At 35.2% G+C, this 19434-nt stretch overlaps 1 protein-coding gene and 1 pseudogene across 2 annotated transcripts in view; one reads left to right on the top strand and one right to left on the bottom strand.

The window, feature by feature from the left end:
• The window catches only part of Smg1 (SMG1 nonsense mediated mRNA decay associated PI3K related kinase), a 100294-nt gene that overhangs the window by 46658 nt on the left and 34202 nt on the right, over positions 1 to 19434 (bottom strand). For both annotated transcript variants that reach the window (XM_047532800.1, XM_047532799.1), the window contains 19 exons: positions 18096 to 18269; positions 16121 to 16345; positions 13736 to 13837; positions 12292 to 12561; positions 10434 to 10564; positions 10172 to 10333; positions 9784 to 9902; positions 9238 to 9325; positions 9049 to 9150; positions 8551 to 8691; positions 7800 to 7999; positions 7016 to 7212; positions 6689 to 6853; positions 5575 to 5729; positions 4178 to 4320; positions 3830 to 4031; positions 2076 to 2185; positions 617 to 764; positions 88 to 247 (listed from right to left, as the gene is read on the bottom strand). In XM_047532800.1, coding sequence (XP_047388756.1) covers positions 88 to 247; positions 617 to 764; positions 2076 to 2185; positions 3830 to 4031; positions 4178 to 4320; positions 5575 to 5729; positions 6689 to 6853; positions 7016 to 7212; positions 7800 to 7999; positions 8551 to 8691; positions 9049 to 9150; positions 9238 to 9325; positions 9784 to 9902; positions 10172 to 10333; positions 10434 to 10564; positions 12292 to 12561; positions 13736 to 13837; positions 16121 to 16345; positions 18096 to 18269 — 2994 coding nt within the window. The remainder of the gene's footprint in view (positions 1 to 87; positions 248 to 616; positions 765 to 2075; positions 2186 to 3829; positions 4032 to 4177; positions 4321 to 5574; positions 5730 to 6688; positions 6854 to 7015; positions 7213 to 7799; positions 8000 to 8550; positions 8692 to 9048; positions 9151 to 9237; positions 9326 to 9783; positions 9903 to 10171; positions 10334 to 10433; positions 10565 to 12291; positions 12562 to 13735; positions 13838 to 16120; positions 16346 to 18095; positions 18270 to 19434) is intronic.
• On the top strand, positions 14023 to 14280 carry LOC124970621 (small integral membrane protein 11-like; annotated as a pseudogene).

Raw genomic sequence — 19434 nt, 5'->3', positions numbered from 1 at the left:
AAACTCAAAAAAGGGAGGGTTTTGTTCCATAATAACACCTATTAGTATACATAAGATTATGCTTATAAAAAATATACTTCTACACACCTCTGTTGAAAGTCTATTAGAAACTGTGTTCTCCAAAGCAGATGAGCAGTAGAGCTGTAAGGTACTCAGAACCGGCAAGGACTGGGAAACTGTTAACGTAGAAAGTCTCAGTGGTCCAATAGCTATGCGGGAGGTTTGCTTCAAGTACTTGACTACATTTCTGAAAGAAAATATTTTCTGTCAATTAATTAATGAAATTCTTCAACTTGTAACCACTGAAGTAATAATGCAGTTAAGATGCTACCATTTGGCATCAAAAATTGGGAAGAGTGAAGATAAGCAGCCTGCTGCATAGTAAAGGAGACAAGTCAAGACATTTGCTTTTGGGACTTTTATTTAGTTTCAACAATCAGTATGTAGTGGTGTGTGACATTCACATGTGATTTGACTTCTCCCACTTAACCTAAGCTATCAAAATTGGTATTTAGCAATCTAGCAATTGTCTCCTCCTGACTGCCTCCATCCCAAGTATGCACACTCATCATATGATATACACAATGCACACTTACCTCCTTAAGAATGAACTTACTCAGTTATAGACTGCCACTTCTGATCTTGTTCTATGTGGTTTAAAGCAGTTGCCAAACAAACAGAGCTTCTCAACAACTGAACTTCAATGGATTTCTGAAGTTCCCTTGGATCTGGACTTAACATGTTAGGAAGTAGTTTTTTCATATCTAAAGAAATCAAATAAATGTCATTAACTTGCTTGAAGTGCACAAGAGTGATAATGTACTTTGATAGTACTTAAAAAAAATCACCAATGAATACTTTTTTAAAATTTTATTTTTATAGACTACATTTTTATTCTCTGTATACAAATGAGGTACAACTTTTCATTTCTATGGTTGTACATGATGTAGATTCACACCATTCGTGTAATCACACACGTACACAGGGTAATGATATTTGTCTCTTTCCACCATCTTTCCTTCCCTGCCGCCCGCATTTCCCTCTACACCATCCAAAATTCTTCCATTCTTCTCTTACCTGCCCTGCCCTCGCTGTCCCATTATGTATAATCATCCACTTATCAGAGAAAACATTCAGTCTTTAGATTTTTTTTTAATTTTATTTATTTTTAGACTTCTTTTTTTATTCATTGTACACAAATGGAGTACAACTTTCATTTCTGTGGTTGTACATGAACTTCTTTCATTTTTAAGTTCAGGAGGCTGAACACTATAATTAAGCATTTCGGATAGCAATATAAATATCATTACTTCCTATAAAATTATACCTCACAGGGCTGAGTATGGAGCTTGGTGGTAGAGCACTTGTGTAGCATGTGTGAGGCCCTGGGTTTCATTCCCAGTACCTCAAAACAAAAAGAGTAAAAAAATTAATGAAAAAGAATTATACCTTATTCTCCTAAAAACTCAGTTGACTTAATTCAAAGGCAGAAAAATCTCTAAGTCAGGGGCTGGGATTATAATTCATGCCAGAGCACTTGCCTAGCATGTGTGAGGCACTAAGTTTGAGTCTTCGTACTACGTACAAATAAATAAATAAAATAAAGGTCCATTGACCACTAAAAAATATTTTTTAAAAATAAGTCAACCTCCTAAAGGAGCAAAAGTAGATCTAATCAGCAAATGACTATCTAATATTAACACATGAAACTGTTTTAAAAAATGTTCCACTTGTGATAAAGATCTTAGTGAACAACTAAGATAAAAATCAAGAAAAATATTTAGCTAAACACTGCTTTGTAATTTTTCCAATAAAATGTCTACATAAACATCAAAGTATCTCTAAACAAATCTCAAAATATATAGCCTGTTTTTACTTTTATTCAATTTCAACTGCTTTTCATTCACCAAATCAGTTAATAGAACCCTAAAAATTGTTGCTTTTGGGGGCACATGAGTCTGAGCCCCCAAAGAAAAGTACATAAATTCCAAATTTTCTAGTAAAATATAGTAAACCAAACATTTTGAGCAATTTGGCCATTAAAAAAATTAAGTAAAAATTATTTTTTCAAATACCTATTTTTTCTTTTGATCCTCCAGCGAGGAGATTGATATTTTCTCCTGGTAACAATTCTAATTGTTCAGTGCATTCAACAAATTCTCCAGACTCAAAGCTGCTTAGTGATCTGTAATTAAGACATTGGTCAGCTTGCATTATATCCTATCCAGCCCACAGACCCACTCAAAAAGAGAACAAGTTCTAGAAAGAAGCATAGAGCACAGCATTCTTCTGAAGAAAAGTCTTTCAAAAGTATGCCACCATTTTTATGGTGAAGATGTGACTACCATCTTAATTATTACCAAAATTAGAGTGACAAACAGGAATATTACAGGAACAGACCTTCGGTTGCCTTGCTCACCCCTGTCTCCTTCCTCTTTCTGTGTTGCAGAGTAATGTTCTGAGAGGCCTGTTCAACACACTGGCAGTAGACACCTCAGTGTGACTTCAACATCTAGTTCTCTCAGGGTGCCCCTTCCATCTCCACAAGCCTCACTCCCCACCTGAAGCCTACGCCCCTAGAGGTCTCTCATCTCAGCTTGTACCTCAGTCCTGCCTTCTTTCACCTCTGGCGTCCCTTCCCCACTCCCCTTTTCACTGTTTTTCCTCAAACCCATGTATCTTCTTTGAAAGAGTTCTTCCTTCCCACTTCTTCGCTCTGAGAAATGCTGACACCTCTGACACATTCCACTAGCCCTGCAGGCTTGCAATGCCAAGATAAGGGCCTCCTCCTCTCAGCTCCACATCACTGCTTTCTGAATTCTCATTCTGTTCCCATTTCTACCACAGCTGCTCTCCAACCAGAACAGTCTTGGGTTACTCAGTCTTTTTCCCACCTTTGCCTATCCCCCTCACTGTGTCCCTTCCCTTACCACTTAGCCTGAAGCCAGCACTAGAAATGTTCACTGCCTGATACACTCTGTACATGCTCCTACTGACATCAGTATGACCACTGGCTTCCATGAGCTTGACCTCTGAGCATGGTGAACTATCACAACACCCGTACCATTCCTGCCACTACATGGTTCGGTGTTTTCTCCAGGACAGGTGCCCATATCCCCATGCTATCAGCTAATGACTGACTCCACAGGCTTCGTTTCCTCTACCATAAATATGATCTTCCAAACTGTGTCTGTGTTCAACTTTAACTGTTCTCCTTGAGGCAAATAAGAGGTGAGATCTAATTAATAATCCTTCTGTCAATGTTTTTCCTCTTTTTTCTTCAACCTCTGTTTTAAAAGGTTAGGATGCATGTCTGTTTTATGTCCTGCTGTATCCCACTGTTCAATGAAGAATTACCTATTAACCTGTTTGCCAGGGGAAGGTAAGGACAGCAGACAAAGTCCAATGACCTTTATCCTTCTAGTCACGTGTCTGGGATACTCTCAGGGATACAGTGAGTACTCAATTTTGAATTACAGGATTAATAAGTGAACAGAGGAATGAAGAGAGAGTAGAGTTCAATTTACAGATGTTCACAAACATCTCATGAAAATAAATGCTTCTGTATATTCAAAATTAACGTAGAAAAAAAAGGCATCATATGTGACCCTTTCTAAAGCAGCAACAAATCACTGCATGAGTCTGCTTCTCATAGTGTTGGTTTCCTATTGTAGTCATTTTTACAATGACCATATTATCAGAAATATAATCATTCTGAATGAGTCGATATGACCAATTTTAATATTTCTCTGCTGCAGAACAAGACTTTATAGTTACTTGAAAATTCATTTTAACAGGGTTAGGTATCAAAACTGATTAATTTCCTTACTTTATATAGTTGAAATCAGCTTTCAGGTTGAGGGAAGTGCTACTGGTGCTCTTCTTCAAGTCATGGATAGCATTCTGCCACTCCTGTACAGCCACCCAATCAGCAATTGAAATGTAGCATTCACAGGCTTTATTGCCTAAATAATTTATAACCTCAGGGGAAGAGTCATTTGGTTTGGACAGTACAGTTTTCCTGGATTCACCTGAGTGAAATAGTTCATAAAATTAGGAGAGAATCAGAACACTGAATATTTCAAAGAGCACAGAACCTGAAAACATAGTAAGATTACCAACACAAAATACATGACTATACCTTTTGCTTGGTTTTATAAAAATACCAAATGCTCACCATTCAGAGAATGTTTGGGGCTGGCACTGTTGCGTCCAACGTTGGCCAATGTGAGAACAGATTTGTCAAAGCTGGAGATGCAGCAATCAACACCTGTCATGGCACACAAGTGCTCCTGGTACTCCACAGAGGCTTTTTCAAACCTAAATGCAAATTGAAGCAGTCTTAAATTACAAAAATCCTCCTTCATTCCCCCACCTCCAAAAGGTGAAAGAACAAATTACTTAATAAATTGACCTAAAATGAGTTAATCACTGGCAGGAAAGGGACAATTATGACCTCTCCCTCAAAAAAAATGAAAATGAATTCAGAGACATTTAAATGTTAAAAAATATGAGTGTAAAATAACTAGTGGAAAATACTGAGAAATAACTTACAGCTGTGAGTGTAAAGTCTACCAAAAAGGAAAAATACAAAAAGAGAATCCATGAAGTAAAAGATCTGAATACATAATGACACTTCTGGGTATCCAAAATACAATGTGTACTACAAATTTACAAATCAAGAAACTGGATAGCATCAACAATCCTAAAGCATAAAAAAATCTCATGAAGGGTAAAAATGAGAGGCTCATGAAGACATAATCCATGCTTTGAAACATCACAAACGCCCAATGGAGAAAGTTCTATCATTACACATTAATAAAGTATAAGTATTTTCATGGTTGGTGGCAGGGTTCCTGTTTCTCAGTGACCCCCAGTATTCACAAAGGTTGAAGGGGATACTACGTGGTTAAGGGCATAAATCAAAGTCATCTTCTCTAATAACTTAGCAATATTGTTTCATAAGTCTTCTGGTATACAGCCTTTCTTCTAGTGAACAACTTGTAGGAATGAATTCAAAGAAAGTAATCGGTAATATGTACCTGGTTACTCTGCTGTTCTGTGAAGAGGGAAAAACCATACATGAAAGAAAAAAGGACTAAAATGTCTTAAAAATGAAAACTAATAGTTAACAGAATTATGGCAGTTATTGCTTTAGTTTCCCAAATTTTCAAGATTTATTCGAATTAACATAAATAGACTACTATGGTATATATTCATTTACTTAGGAAATCAAATGAGTTTAAATGTACTGTCCATAGTACTAATAAGAAATACTCTAGCTATACAAGGTAAATTGAACCAGATTCTGATTCAAAAGCATTTATAAAACAAATGACTGGCAGACTTTGTTTTCCAGCAAGATCTCTAATTCCTAAATAAGGAAAGTATTCAAGTATTGCTGCTAATCAAAGAACAGACTAAAGTTGCCTTCTAGTGGGATGATTTTATCATAAGTTTCAACTGCTGAAATCAAACAAAGCTATTTTAACATTTAACTTCAATGTTAGCCAGCAATACAAAGGATTTAAACACAAAGCAATCCTATTATCAATTTCTTTTCTTCCAACTTACCTCCCTTCAGCCTGCTGGGCCACTGAGTTAATCCAGAGAAGATTTTTCCCAACAATGGAAGATGACCAGACAGCAACTCCCTGTATAGCTTCAGGACAATGAAGTTCACACAGTGCTTCCACCACCATCATGATGGTCACTTCCAATTCATTCCCCTGAAAATAGCATTCAGAAAAATTATCAGACCTCAACACCATCAAAATTCAGATTCCAGCTGGGGGTGCAGCTCAGTGAAGCAGTGCTCGCCTAGCACGCACAAGGCCCTGAGCTCCGTCTGCAGGATCACAAAACAACAAAAACAAAAAATTTACAACTACTCATTATAATCTAAGCCTAAGTTCAAATGTTTTTAACAATTATTTTTACATTATTCAACTTATAATTCTTAAAAATCACAATAAAAGGAACCAGAGGGCAAGAGGCAGAGAGGGAGGGTGCAAGTGCTGGGGAGTGATACTGGTCAAATTGTACTGTTATACTGTGTGAATGTATGAATACGTAACAACAAATACCATCATTATGTGTAACTATAATGCACCAATTTTAAAAAATCTGAAGAGGAAAACTAAGAGTCACAATAAAAGATGAATGACAGAACTTCAGCAGCACATGGGTATTAGCTTTACCTCCTCTCCTCGAAAAAGTTATCTAAACATTTAACCTGTGACTTCTGTAGTAGTAACACTTGGAGTAAAAAGAAAGTAGAAATTAAATAGAAATACGAATCAATTAATGATTAACTTTATTCCTTTGAATACTGCTTACTGACACCAGATTAGTAAATATTTTATTACTTTTGGATTCCACTTATTGTGAATATACATGTACAAAATTACTCAAGCATTTTTCCATATATTTTAAAAACTATTTTTTCCAGACAAATTTTTTATAATTACCCTTAAAGTCCTAGCCTGTAAGTATAAGATGTGCATATTTTCAGTATGTTTTATGTAAAAAACATAAATAGGTGTTATTCCTTTTGCAAAATACTGGATCAAAAACTTTGAAAATGAAGTTTTATCTTATTTTATCTATAGTTTAAATCACATTAAATAAATTAAAACAAACTTTCTCCAATGAAGATTTAAAATGAATCCCAAACACACCCCTTTACCTGAGACAGACTATTTGTCTTCATTTCTGTAAGCAAATCAAAGCCATGTCTTACTGTCACAGCAGGCTGGCCTGCCAACAATCCAACCCTCATAATGGACAGGCGGATCCTGGTCAGCCAGTCTTGACAAGTCTGGCGATTGGTATAGAAAAAAGTCCTTATAACCTTGAGAATAAAAGGAAAGAAGAGCTCAGGATTGGTTCAAATTATGGGCATAGATCTCACAAATACATACCACCCCTCAAACACACAAGTAAGTCTACAGTGATTTCTGCTCTGGACGCTGTACCATGTTTGACAGTGCAACACTATCCTATTGCCACCAACCTTAGGTGGTGATGTTAATGCATTAGCACACCCTTCGTATGCATTATACATTAATTTCTCCAAATTTTCCAGATATTGAAGAAGAAGAACAAGTCTAAGCTGGTTGCTACTGTGCCCTTCATCATTGTCGGCAGTTGTCCACTGGCTAACATCTTGGTCAGGGTTTAATGTGTGAGCTGCAAGACTTCTAATGATACCTGAAAGTAAAAACAATATTCTAAAGTAAAATTACTCTTTTAAGGTTTTATCTATAAGTAAATGGGAACCCTCTGCTTGTTCATCCATCATTTAAGAATTTAAAAATTCCAACATGAAGATGATTTTTCATTTTAGGGAAAAAAGATGATTTCTCCATATAAATTCCCCAAGTTTTTAAAGAAAAAGAGGAACTCCAGTACCCAAAACAGTTATTCAATGAAAGCCAATTCTCTCCCCTCTCCACCCCCCACCCTACGGGTGCTCTACTTCTGAGCTACATCTACATTCCCTTTTCACTTATTATTTTGAGACAGGGTCTCACCAAATTGTAAGGCTGGTCTCGAACTTATGATCCTCCTGCCTCAGCCTCCCAAGTAGCTGTAATTATAGGCATGATTCACCATGTCCAGCTCAATGAGTTTATGCTGATAAATTTATCTAAAAATTACTTATAAAATGTCAAAGAAAAAAACCATCTACTCTTTTCAATCTTTATTTTAACAAAGATAAATCCATCATTCCTGATTTCAAAATCTCTGAAAGTTATTGGCACTACAAAGTTTCAAGACCAAGAAGAGTTGGTTACCTTCAATTGTCTGGAAGGTATCTTGAGCTCTGCCTAAGGGAGTTCTCAACTTAGAAAGGACAGTGAACTGCGCGGCTTCCCAAATAGCCCACTGCCAAAGGACGGCATCAGTCTTTAGAAGATTGCGGGGAATTGTTGATTGGTCACGCTTATCCAGCCTCTGGCAGCTATAGAACAATCTTTCTAACCAGTTGTCCTTCCTGGGAAAAGTAGTTTCATATTTAACAAACAATTAACAATTTCATTTTAAAAATCCAAAACAATGACAAGGGGAATAGGATTAAGGAAATATATTTTTTTTTTTAAACTAAAATAAGACAAAAACTATGAACCTGGGAAGGATTGTATTCTCATCTCTTATTTTAATATCTTAGTTAAAGCAGGCTGGGGTATGGTACGGGTGAATTATCAGGGTAAATGGCTCATAATAATCTGGTGGCCAGGATAAAACTCATCCACTGAAACCAAGCACCGTCATAGTATCTCTGCACCCACACACTCCCCCAAAGTGTTGAGGACAATTACATCACTTACTGTCAATCACATTTCGCCACTGAATGTCAAGGGCCACTTTTGTTTCTACAGATGCTATCTTCAAAAACAAATTCCCTACTGATGAAAACTAAAATGACCCACTTGAAAGAACGTTACTTCTACTTTGCCACACTGGACACGTTTTCTCCTCAAATTTGGTGTAAGATCAAAATATTCCTAAAAATTATTTTCCAGATGAAACAAAGAAATATCTTACCCTGTTCTATGAGAGTTCCCATACAAAATAAAACTAATAACATCAGAGAAATCTTGTGGGTGGAATGTATTACTTGGCGCTTTACTCATATGACTTCTTAATGCTAAAGAAATTTCTTGAATTTCAGTATGATTGTTATTGCTGTAGACAGAAAATGAAGTCACTGTCATGCAAAATGTTTTAGATAAAGGTCAACACATTCTATAAATGGCTATTTCCTAAGTTAAAGTAAAAAAATTATAAAACTAACTTTAAAATGAACAGAGATGTTATTACAACTTCATAATTTTAGGTTATTATAGCTCCCAAATCAACTTAATCAAAAGTAAAGGATTATAGTTTAAATGTCTGAACTACTAAGAAACACACTGTTACCACATGACTTATTCTATGCTAATTATTGTGAGCCTATAAAAGTCATAAAAATATTTGCCTTCTTCTAAACTACACAATTTCTAGGTAGTAAAAAAACAGAGTGCTCCAAAACAATTGTTATACCTTAGGACAACATCTAAAGGAATTGACTTCAACAGTTTTCCAAAGGCTTGTCGAATGCGAGTTCCACTGTGGACTAGTTGAACACGGCAAACATCAACACACCTGTGAAGAAAGAAATGGACAAAGCAGGTGTGGTGACATTCCTGTGTCATTAAGGCAGAGTCAGAAGACACAGTCTCTAGTTCATACCTCTGCAAGAGATCATCTGGCAAGGAAGAGGACAGAGCATGTAGACTGCTGCAAGCTTGCAGACAGATATTCACATCTTCAACGAGGGCTATGAAAAATGAAAAGACAACTTACTTTCAGTGCACCTGAAGAAAGAAACCATACACCAATGTCTTAATTTTCTGAATTTATTCATTTATTCAACAAACAGGGAGCACCTGCTACAGACTAGGCACTGTTCTTGCCTGGAATCCTCACTGCAGTAACATTTAGGAAAATAATACATTAAGTAAAGTTCACTTAAGCTAACCCATCTTCATACAAACCTTTTTCTGAGGGAAAATTTTAAACTATATGCAATGTATTAACATTCAGGTAAGCTTAAAAATGTATCAATCAAAACAATTTTGTTTTCAAATACTAAAAATGAAGAAAATCAAGACTGACTGTATAAATGTCATTAAAATGAGGATTAAGTCAGGAGAAGTGCTGAAGTAACTGCCTACATCCATTACTAATTATTCCTTTTTAGGGGTTGATAAAGAATAAAACATCTGAATCTCTTACTGTTGGCTAAAAGGCCTTTGGAAAATTTATGAAAAGATGGAAGAGAGAACAAAGGTGCATATGTTTCCGACTTCTTCATTAAAACAGCCACTTCCAAAGCCCAAGTCATTAACAGTTTCCTGAAACAAAATAAACACTTGATTTCATATTAAAAGAAAAAAAGAAAAAAAAATTTCTTTTACAAAATGGTGGGGTGCCTTTTAAAAAGCCTCCACAAAGTAGCTTAAATTGTAACACAGAATATAAGGTAATAAAACCAAATTATGAAGTGTTTTATAATGAAGATGCTGCTCTCTCACCTATGTAATCCACATTTCTTACTTCCAAATTATAAAAGTAAATAAAAATAGTTTGGAAGAGTTAACATTACAAATCCTTACTTAGTTACCTTGTATCCTGGTTGAGGTTATCTTTCTTCAGCAATATTCCCAGAAGATTTAATATTATTGAGAAATGTTTCTTTGTAGCTGTAGTTACAGTACTAATCACAGCTCCATCGAACAAAGAAGGGGATGAAGAACTAAGACTACTAGATATAAAGTGATCATGCCTGAAAGACAAAGTATGGCTCACCATTTCATATTCAATCAAAAAAGAAAAAGGCAAGTTTAGAAAATATTTTTTTAATGAAGGATTTGTAAATACAGTACCTGGTACAATGGGAATACAATGTGTAGAGGACTGCATACTGAATGGCAGGGAAGTGAACAGCCAGGTCACTGTGTACAATCATCAGATTCTTACTCAGAAGTGCAAAGACAGTTGGAGATAGCGCCCACATCTGACAGTGTACGAAAGAAAGTACATGTATTGTCCCTCCAAGATACACACAAGCATACAATGAGTTTATGCTTTAAAATAAGTTTAGACTTCTTTATTACTTTTTTTAAGATGGGGTCTTGCTATGTTGCCCAGTCTGGTCTTGAAATCCTGGACTCAAGCAATCCTAACTCAGCTTTCCAAGTGGATGATACTACATACTACAGGTACACCCAGTTACAGACATTTCTAAACTAAAGTAAAATTTAGATCTGGAAATAATCACCCTAAACCTGGGGTCTTTACATTTTTTTCTGAAGACAAGATAGCAAACCTTAGGCTTTGCAGGATGTATAGCATCTCTGTTGTAATGTGACAGCTCTGCCACTACAGTGAGAAAACAGCTACAGACAAAACAGGAATGAGAATAGCTGTGTCCCAAAACAACTTTATAAAACAGGTGCAGGGGTGATGATCACACAATTCTTAACATACTTAAATTCACTGAACTATACATTTTAAATGAGAATTGTATGATATGTGAAATAAACCTCAATATTTAAAAATGGGGGGTGGGGGGGGGCTGGACTACATCTGGCCCACAGTTCAAAGTCTAAGAAAAGCCCTTTCTACCTTGTGGTATGACAGCTTGCACTTCCTTAATTTTTTGACACACTGCAAATGGCAAGGTGCCTAGTCCAAAAAGAAAAAAAGACACAGCTTTGAAATCTATGCCTTTGCCATCCTTTTCTTTTCAGCTGCTAAGAAACTCTATCCCACCTGATTGCCCCCTCCCCATCCTTTCCCCTTGTTTCCACAATACGAAACATAAACCTCCTCTAATCTGGATACAATGTGAATTACTCAAAAATCAAGCTTTAGTATGCCAAGAAGGGAAGAGTCTGTAAGGCACTCAAACATAATCTGAAACTAGCTATGAGAGAAGGAGCAGCTGTGAAATGGTACAAGGCAACCTGGTCACACAACACAAGAGCAAGCAAACACAAAGATGAAACTGACCTTCCATCTTCTCTTAGATCACACCACATTATTAAAACTAATATTTTTCTATTAAAATTAATGTTTTTCAAGTTGGGGATATAGCTCAGTTCGTAGAGTGCTTGCCTGTCAAGCACAAGGCCCTGGGTTCAATCCCCAGCATCACCCCCCCCCCAAAAAAAAAAAAAAAAGAAAGAAAGAAAGAAAATTAATGTTTTAGGGAGAACTATATAAACCACAAGCAACAATTACAAATCAATAGCAGGGCTATTTTAAATTTCTTAAAGGAGAAAAACCTTTATTCTTCTTCTAAAAAAGAATATATAAATATTCCTACAGAAAAACAGGCAATCAAAATATAAGACCATATCTTTGGTGAAGAGAAGGAAAGGAAAAAAGTATCAGGACAAGAAAGAGACTGCACATTAAAAGAATTAAACAACAAATTTTAAAAAAATATATGTGAGCTGTGGAAAACTGACAAATTTTCCCTAAATTGCCATAGTTAATAGGAGAAATTCATGAAAAAATATTTTCTCAAAAAGAAATATAAAATATCTTTTCAGAGGAAAACAGCTGTATCTAATGGCAAGATAATATTTCTGCCAAATTCATTTATCCATGCATGTCCTAAGTATGGACATTTGCTACAGACTGTTTCTGCAGACACAATGACACAATATTAAATGAAATATGTAAATAAGCAGTAAGTCCACGGATAAAACAAAGTCATTACAATTAGGAACTCACCCCAATTAATGAGTTTTTAGCATTTCCAATTGTAGTCAGTGCACTGAGGTCAAATATAACCACAAATTTTGCATTGTCTACATTGAATACATGATTCTTAAAAGCCTCATGTTTTATTTCTGAACAAGCCTCAGGAAGTTGTAGACTATGTAGCAGGTTGTTTAGGGCACAAGTCATTTCTCCCAAAATTAATTTATATGCAGTCTCCAAAACAGGAATATTCTTCAAGCTGAGCACTGCTTGATAAACAGCATGAGCTACAGCTACGACCTGAGAAAGAGAAATTCCGGGAATAACAGAAAATAAATCTTGTAAAATTTATGGGAAACAAATCACTATCTGCATAGTACTGGTGATATAAATCAATTTAAGACTGATATGTTCAAAGTCAAGATCATCTAAAATGTTAATTTTTTTAAACCAATATTAGGGAACTTAAACACAATAATTAGCAATTATTTTGTTTTGTTTTTGTAGTACTAGGGATTAAACCCAAAGTGCTCTAACACTGAGCTACGTTCTCAATCCTTTTTATTTTTTTATTTCGGGATGGGGCCTTGCTAAATTGTTGAGGCTGGCCTTGAAATTGCACTTCTACCTCAGTTTCCCAAATTGCTGGGATTACAAGCATTCACCACCATTCCTAGTTTAGTGAGCACCCCGCCCCCGCCCCTTTTTTTCCCCAGTTATAAAGCTTTATAACAAATATAGGACACTCTGAATTTAAACTGACAATTTTCTTAAATGGCCATGTTTAAAACAAGGCCAACATCAAAAGATATATGCAAATAGCACTTTAAGATTGATTATTTTCCTACATATGTATGTATGTATTCATTCATTCATTCATTCATTCATTCATTCATGGATGGTTGTGTGTGTTTCTGGGGACTGAACCTAAAGGTGCCCTATCACTGAGCTATACCCCAGTCTTTTTAATTTTTAATGGTACTCGGGGTTTAACCAGAGGTTTAACCAGTCAGTAACATCCTCAGGTCTTTTTATTTTGAGACAGGGTCTCGCTCAGTTGCCCAGGAAGGCCTCAAGTTTATGATGCTCTTATCTCAGTCTCCTAAATTGCTGGGATTACAGGTGAGGGCCACCACACTCAGCCTGATTTTCCTACCTCTAACTTGGAAAGTCTGTAGTGGATCTGAATGAGAATGGTTGAGAAGGAAATAATTTTATTTTAAAAACACCCAGTACTTCTGAAATTATAACTTTATAAATACATCTGCCTCCTTTACCTTCATGAAAATTTACTAAAAACAATCTGAAGATTATCTAGCACATCATCCATCAAGGTATATATTACAAATAATAAACATTAACTTAAAGTAATCATTGCAATCACTGTATTCTAAATCAAATATTTCACTGAGTTATTTCACTCAGTTTCACTTATGTAGCATACTAAGAAATTAAAGGCCGACTCTTCACTTACCTCTTTTTCTTTATGATAACGTAAAAACAGGAGTTTAGATGATGGTATAAACAGCTTTTCTACAAATGATGATGGCAGTTTTGTATTTATCTGTTCAACAATCTAAAAAAAAAATTTTTTTTTTTAATGAGCTTACCAAGTCACAAAAAGACATGGAGAACTTTTAAATGCATATTGCTAAGTGAAAGAAGGCAATCTAAAAAGGGTATTACTGGGGGTCTGAGTCCTGGTTTGTGTCCAGCCAGGTGCTGGAGGCTCTGCGACAGGACCTGACCTTCTGGCCTCTCATGTACTCGTCTAGGGGGGATTACGCTGATCAGGAGTGAACTCAGAGTTGGTCCACCTGAAGTGGAAACTTCTTGAACATGTGCCTCTGCTGCTATATCTTGGCAACAAAGATACTGATTCTCTGCCTGACATTTGCAGAAGTGAAAATGAACCAATGGAAAAGACTGAAAGCAAAACAGCAAAATCTAGAGGTTGATAAAAAGAAGCAATCAGAGAAGAAAGCTAACCAAAGGGAAATGGAAGGTTTTGCCATTTAGGTATCAGCTTTGGTTGGACTCCAGGAGAGGAGGGGAGAAGAAAGACTGAATTACTGAATGACAAGTCAGAGGATAAATTCCCAGCCTATACATTTAACTTCATATATTGTGAATTTTTATATGCTTTTGAAAGAATCAGTATTTTGTGTCTATTAAAATAAAATACCTTTGTAAAAGGGGGGGCTACTACTGCATGATTCCAACTACAGGACCTTCTAGAAAAGTAAAACTATGGAGATAGTAAAAAAAGATCAGGGACTGCCAAGGGTCTGAGGCAAACAAAAGAGGAGGAAGATGAGTAGCTGGAACACAAGGGACTCTTAGAGCAATGAAATTATTATGTATGATACTGTAATAGTAAATATGTATCATTATACATTTATTAAAACTCATAAAATGGCCAGAAGCACTGGCACATGTCTGCAATCCCAGTTACTAGGGAGGCTGAGACAGGATTGCCAAATTCAAGGCCAGAATAGGCCACTCAGCGAGACCCTGTCTCAAAGTAAAACAATATGGCTGGGAATATAGTTCAGTGAAAGAGCACTTGCCTAGCATGTGTGATGCCCTGGATTTCAACCCCAGAATGGGAGCAGGGAGGACTCCATAAAATGTACAACACAGTGAACACGAGAAAAATCTATCAACTTTCATTAATATAATGTACAATACCGCTCATCAACTTTAACAAATGTACCGGTCTAACATAAGATATTATTAAGAGGATGAAATTGCTGGAGGAGAGGATATTAAAAAAAAAAAAAAAAAAAAATCTATACTTTCTGCACAATTTTTCTGTAAGCCTAAAAACTGCTCTAAAAAACAAAGTCTATTGATTTAAAAAGGAGTAACATAACTAAGCTATATTTTAAGGGCTTCAGTAACATTAAAGTGTCTAGACACCCAAGTAGGAAACATGCATTTTACAGCAAAACATGGGCATTTTTTTTTTTAATTGAAAAGGTAGTATAGCTTGGGCAAAAATATTCTACAGAATGTCATCTAGAATTTTCTTTAAAAAAAATAAATAAATACAGTTGGATGCCAGGTGTGGTGGTACACACCTGTAATCCCAGTGGCTCAGGAGGCTGAGCCAGGGGGATTGTAAGTTCAAGGCCAGTCTCAGCAACTTAAAGAGGCCCTAAGCAACTTAGTGAGACCCTGTCTCAAAATAAAAAACAAAAAGTGCTGGAGATGTAACTCAGTGGTAAAGAGCTCCTGGGTTAAATATCTGGTCTGAAAAAAAAAAAAAGTAATTGTAACTTTGGTAGAAATGTTCAGCAGAATGTCATCTAAAATAGTCTTAAAAATAACAAATACAGTTGGAGATGAAGGACAGTAAGGAGGAGGCAGAGTTAGCAGCCTAGATGAAACCAGATGGGCCATGTGTTTCTAATTATAAAAGCTGAGTACCAAATATGCAGAGATCCAATATGCTATTCCATTTTTTAAGTGTTTAGAATTACAATAAAAGGTGGGAGTTATTTAAGGTTAAGAAATTAAAGGAATAAAAACTATCAAAGAAGTTTTATATGGACAACAAAACATTCTTTCAAAATAGTTATCAAGTACTTTCTCTCATATAGTATTTATTGGGGTATTGGAGAGGGTGAGGTGAAAAAAAGAGGAGTAAAGCTACACTGAGACAACTATTTTCTAAAAGTAAACAGATTTACTAGAAAAAAAGCCTATAAGAGTATAAAAACAAGACTAATGCACTTTTAAAAAGTCATTACTAATTTTTTTTTAAAAGCCCATGATTTTCTTCTACACGTATTTAAATTTAAGGGCCTAAATAAACAAACACATTAAAAAGCAACATAAAGAATAATTCACATACCAATGTGAGTAAATTCAAGACTGAGATGATATAATCAGTACCACAAGTCTGGCAATTCTCCAGTTGGTCTAATCCATATGTAATGACCATGTCACAATGTATAGTCATGCTAGGATCCAAGCTGCCGAGCAAAACACCAACACACTCATTAGCAGCTGTCAACACAGCCTCAGAAAAAAACACTTGGTTTGCAGCCGTCACACATCTCATTACTCTGTACAGAACCTGCAAATAGGGAAAACAAGCAGCTTTTTAAAAAAACTCACATGCTTCCACAAAGCAAGAAAATATTTTCTATTTACTCAGCTTTAAATGAAAATTAACTTCCTGTCTTGCCAGGAGTCTCAATCTCCTGGTTCTCTCTAGCCAAGTAATAAGAGTATCTTCACTATTTATGCAAAAAGTGAAAAAATTCCAAAGTATTATTGTGCCAGAAAATGGAATTTGCCATCTGTATATACCCTCTACCTCTCTCCCCAAAGTCACAGCATGGCTAATACTCAGTCTTCATAATATTAACATGGGAATAACCTGCTCACACCTTACTGAAATACAGTTCTTCAACTTTTTTGGTCATCAATTTTTTAAAACTAAACACCCAAGTCACCATAAGCTAGCACCGATGTTCACATGCTGATACTCGCTAGGCAAGTGCTCACCCATTAAGTTATGCCCCTAGCCCCTTGATGATTTCTTCTGAAGAGATTATGAAAATCAAATAATTTCTGATACACACACATGCAAATCTTTGAACTGTAATGGTCAACAGTTATGTACTAAATTTCCAATAAAAATAACTTAGCAAAGAAAAACAGAACAAATTGATGCTGCAAAATATTTCATAATAGTCAACAGCAACTACATACAGAATTTGTTTTAAACTTATACAAAGATTTTGTTAAAATCATTCACAAAGGCCTAAAAGACTTTCATAAAATAATTCATATAATATATAACTATCCTGAAAAACAAATATGTTCCTTTCGTGTTACATCTGAGTTAACTGCCTTAATTTCAACTCCAACAGTCTTCAAACAACCATCTTTTAAACAGTAAAAGGGAAACAAATATTAAAACCATTTTGATCAGATTTTAAAAGATTTAAAATATAACATGCAGGTTTAACTATCTTTGACCTTTGACGTTTCTGCTCCAATATACAATTAACTTACCAAGAACTATACATAATTAATATCCCATTTTATCTAGCAATGTGTAAAACACAAGTAAATACTCCTAAAAACTAGTGTTATATCCAAACAGTAAAATTTTAATCATTTAGATTGAATATTTTATGACTATCTGACATGTTTGTCTACCTTCTTTCAAACAGCATACAGTGGGTTTCATTTCTCCTCTGTTAAAAACTGAACCACTCACTGGATTGCAGTACAACTAAGACTTGAGGTCACTGAGGTATGACGAACTGGCTACTTCTTATGATCAGCCTCAGACTACTATGTATTTTAAATTAATGTATCTTTATATTCTTTAATGTCAGGCTATCAAAAGATACAATGATATATAAGATTCATGAGTTTCAGTCTGTAAGCTCAAATAAAATAAATCTGAGGCTCTCTATAGTATGTTATTCTTAATATGTTGAAAAGCTAAAAGGAGATTCAATAATTTAAAAACAAAATAATTGGTACTTTTTAAAAATCAATAAGGTTTTAAAATTATGCATTAAAAAAGGATAAATTGATCTGTAAAAGATCTCCTAAAAGAAAACTTCATGGACATTTAAAAATTGAGTGGTTTTTCTTTCTTTCTTTCTTTCTTTTTTTTTTGGTGTGGGGAGGGGATAGGAAGTGGGTTAGAGCAGGTTCCCTTGCTTTTCTGGCTTAGAAAGTAACCAGGCACATATACACATACATGCTAAACAAATGCAAGTTTAATAACAGTTCACTAGGTATGAGAAGCATTCACAGTACAAAACAATTTTGCTTTTAAACAACACCTTAAAGACACTTACATCTGTTACATACGCCTCAGTAATTGGAGGACCCCGAATTGGGCTGAAGCGTTCCCCAATGCTCCTCACTACAGTGCTGAATACCCGGAGAAGTGCAGCCAGCTTTGGTAATGACACTGATGGGGGAGGAACATCTTCATCCACTGATTCCCCAGAGGCCACATGACTGAGATCCTAGATATGAATTAACAGCATTCTTATTTAACCAATATTTTAAAATATTTTTTTAAAACCTCCCAATTTATTTTTAATTCACTTAACAATAATTTTCACAAATTAATAGGAATTTTAGCCTATGAGAAAAGAATACCTATGACTCCAGATATAAAAATGGGTTTTGTCTTATTTAAATAAGCCCAGATGAAAACCAACAGATTAAGGAAATAATTCCCTGTACCAACACATATGCACTGAGAAAGATAATAGAACATATACTATAGTTAAATATAGATACAAATGGAACCAGAAATTTTTGTCATTTTTAAATTGAGTTTCTGCTAATATCTTATTCTAGGTGCTCATTAAGCCATGTATCAAAAAATAAATATTCCACACCAATATTATACACATGAAAAGTGAAGGGGAAGCCTTAAAAATTGTAAGCCTAGTCTACAGATGTATCAACTTACTTGAGGAAATAAGATGGACTCAAAGGAAAAGATTATCTAATGAAATATTAGAATCCATATAGATCTGCAAATAATTTAGCACCAAAACAACAGAGGAGAATTAAATGTTATGGTTACCAAAAGGAAACGTCTCTGATCTACAACAGGTATCTTACAGGGCAGACCAGCTGTAAAGGTGGGCCAAGAATAAAAAGACATTCTACATTTTAGAGGCCAAGAAAAAAATGTGGAAGCAAAATATTCCCTTGCTTTGCTCTGGAAGAAAGCAAGTATCAGCATAGGTAAAAATAATGAAATCTGTTGACTTGAAATAGTAAAGGTATAAAGAAAAGATAAGGCTGTTTTTATGGGAGCACCTACAGCTGTACAGTCTGGATGAAGCCAAGGTTTTGAAATCCCCTGAACATGTAAGAGCAAAGTCTTCAGGGATTTTTTTCCCCCCACAAAGCATTTTACGATTCTTTTGGTAACAAAAAATAAGAATGAACCTCAGAAAATGTATTCTGAAAAATACTAGCTATCAAGAGTCATTTCAAGTTTTGTAAAATATTGTCTATAATTTTTCTTATAGCCCTTCTGATAGTTTAGAAACTATCTGAAAAAATTTCGTTAATGGTCTTGTAATTTCTGCTTAAATGGCTTGCATTATTTTAAAGTACGTCTAGCACTATTTAAGACTTTTGTTTTTCATTTTTATTTATTTTTCCTTA

Source organism: Sciurus carolinensis, chromosome 18 (assembly GCF_902686445.1).
Source record: "Sciurus carolinensis chromosome 18, mSciCar1.2, whole genome shotgun sequence".
NCBI classification, from domain to species: domain Eukaryota; kingdom Metazoa; phylum Chordata; class Mammalia; order Rodentia; family Sciuridae; genus Sciurus; species Sciurus carolinensis.
This window is presented reverse-complemented; position numbering and strand designations above follow the sequence as displayed.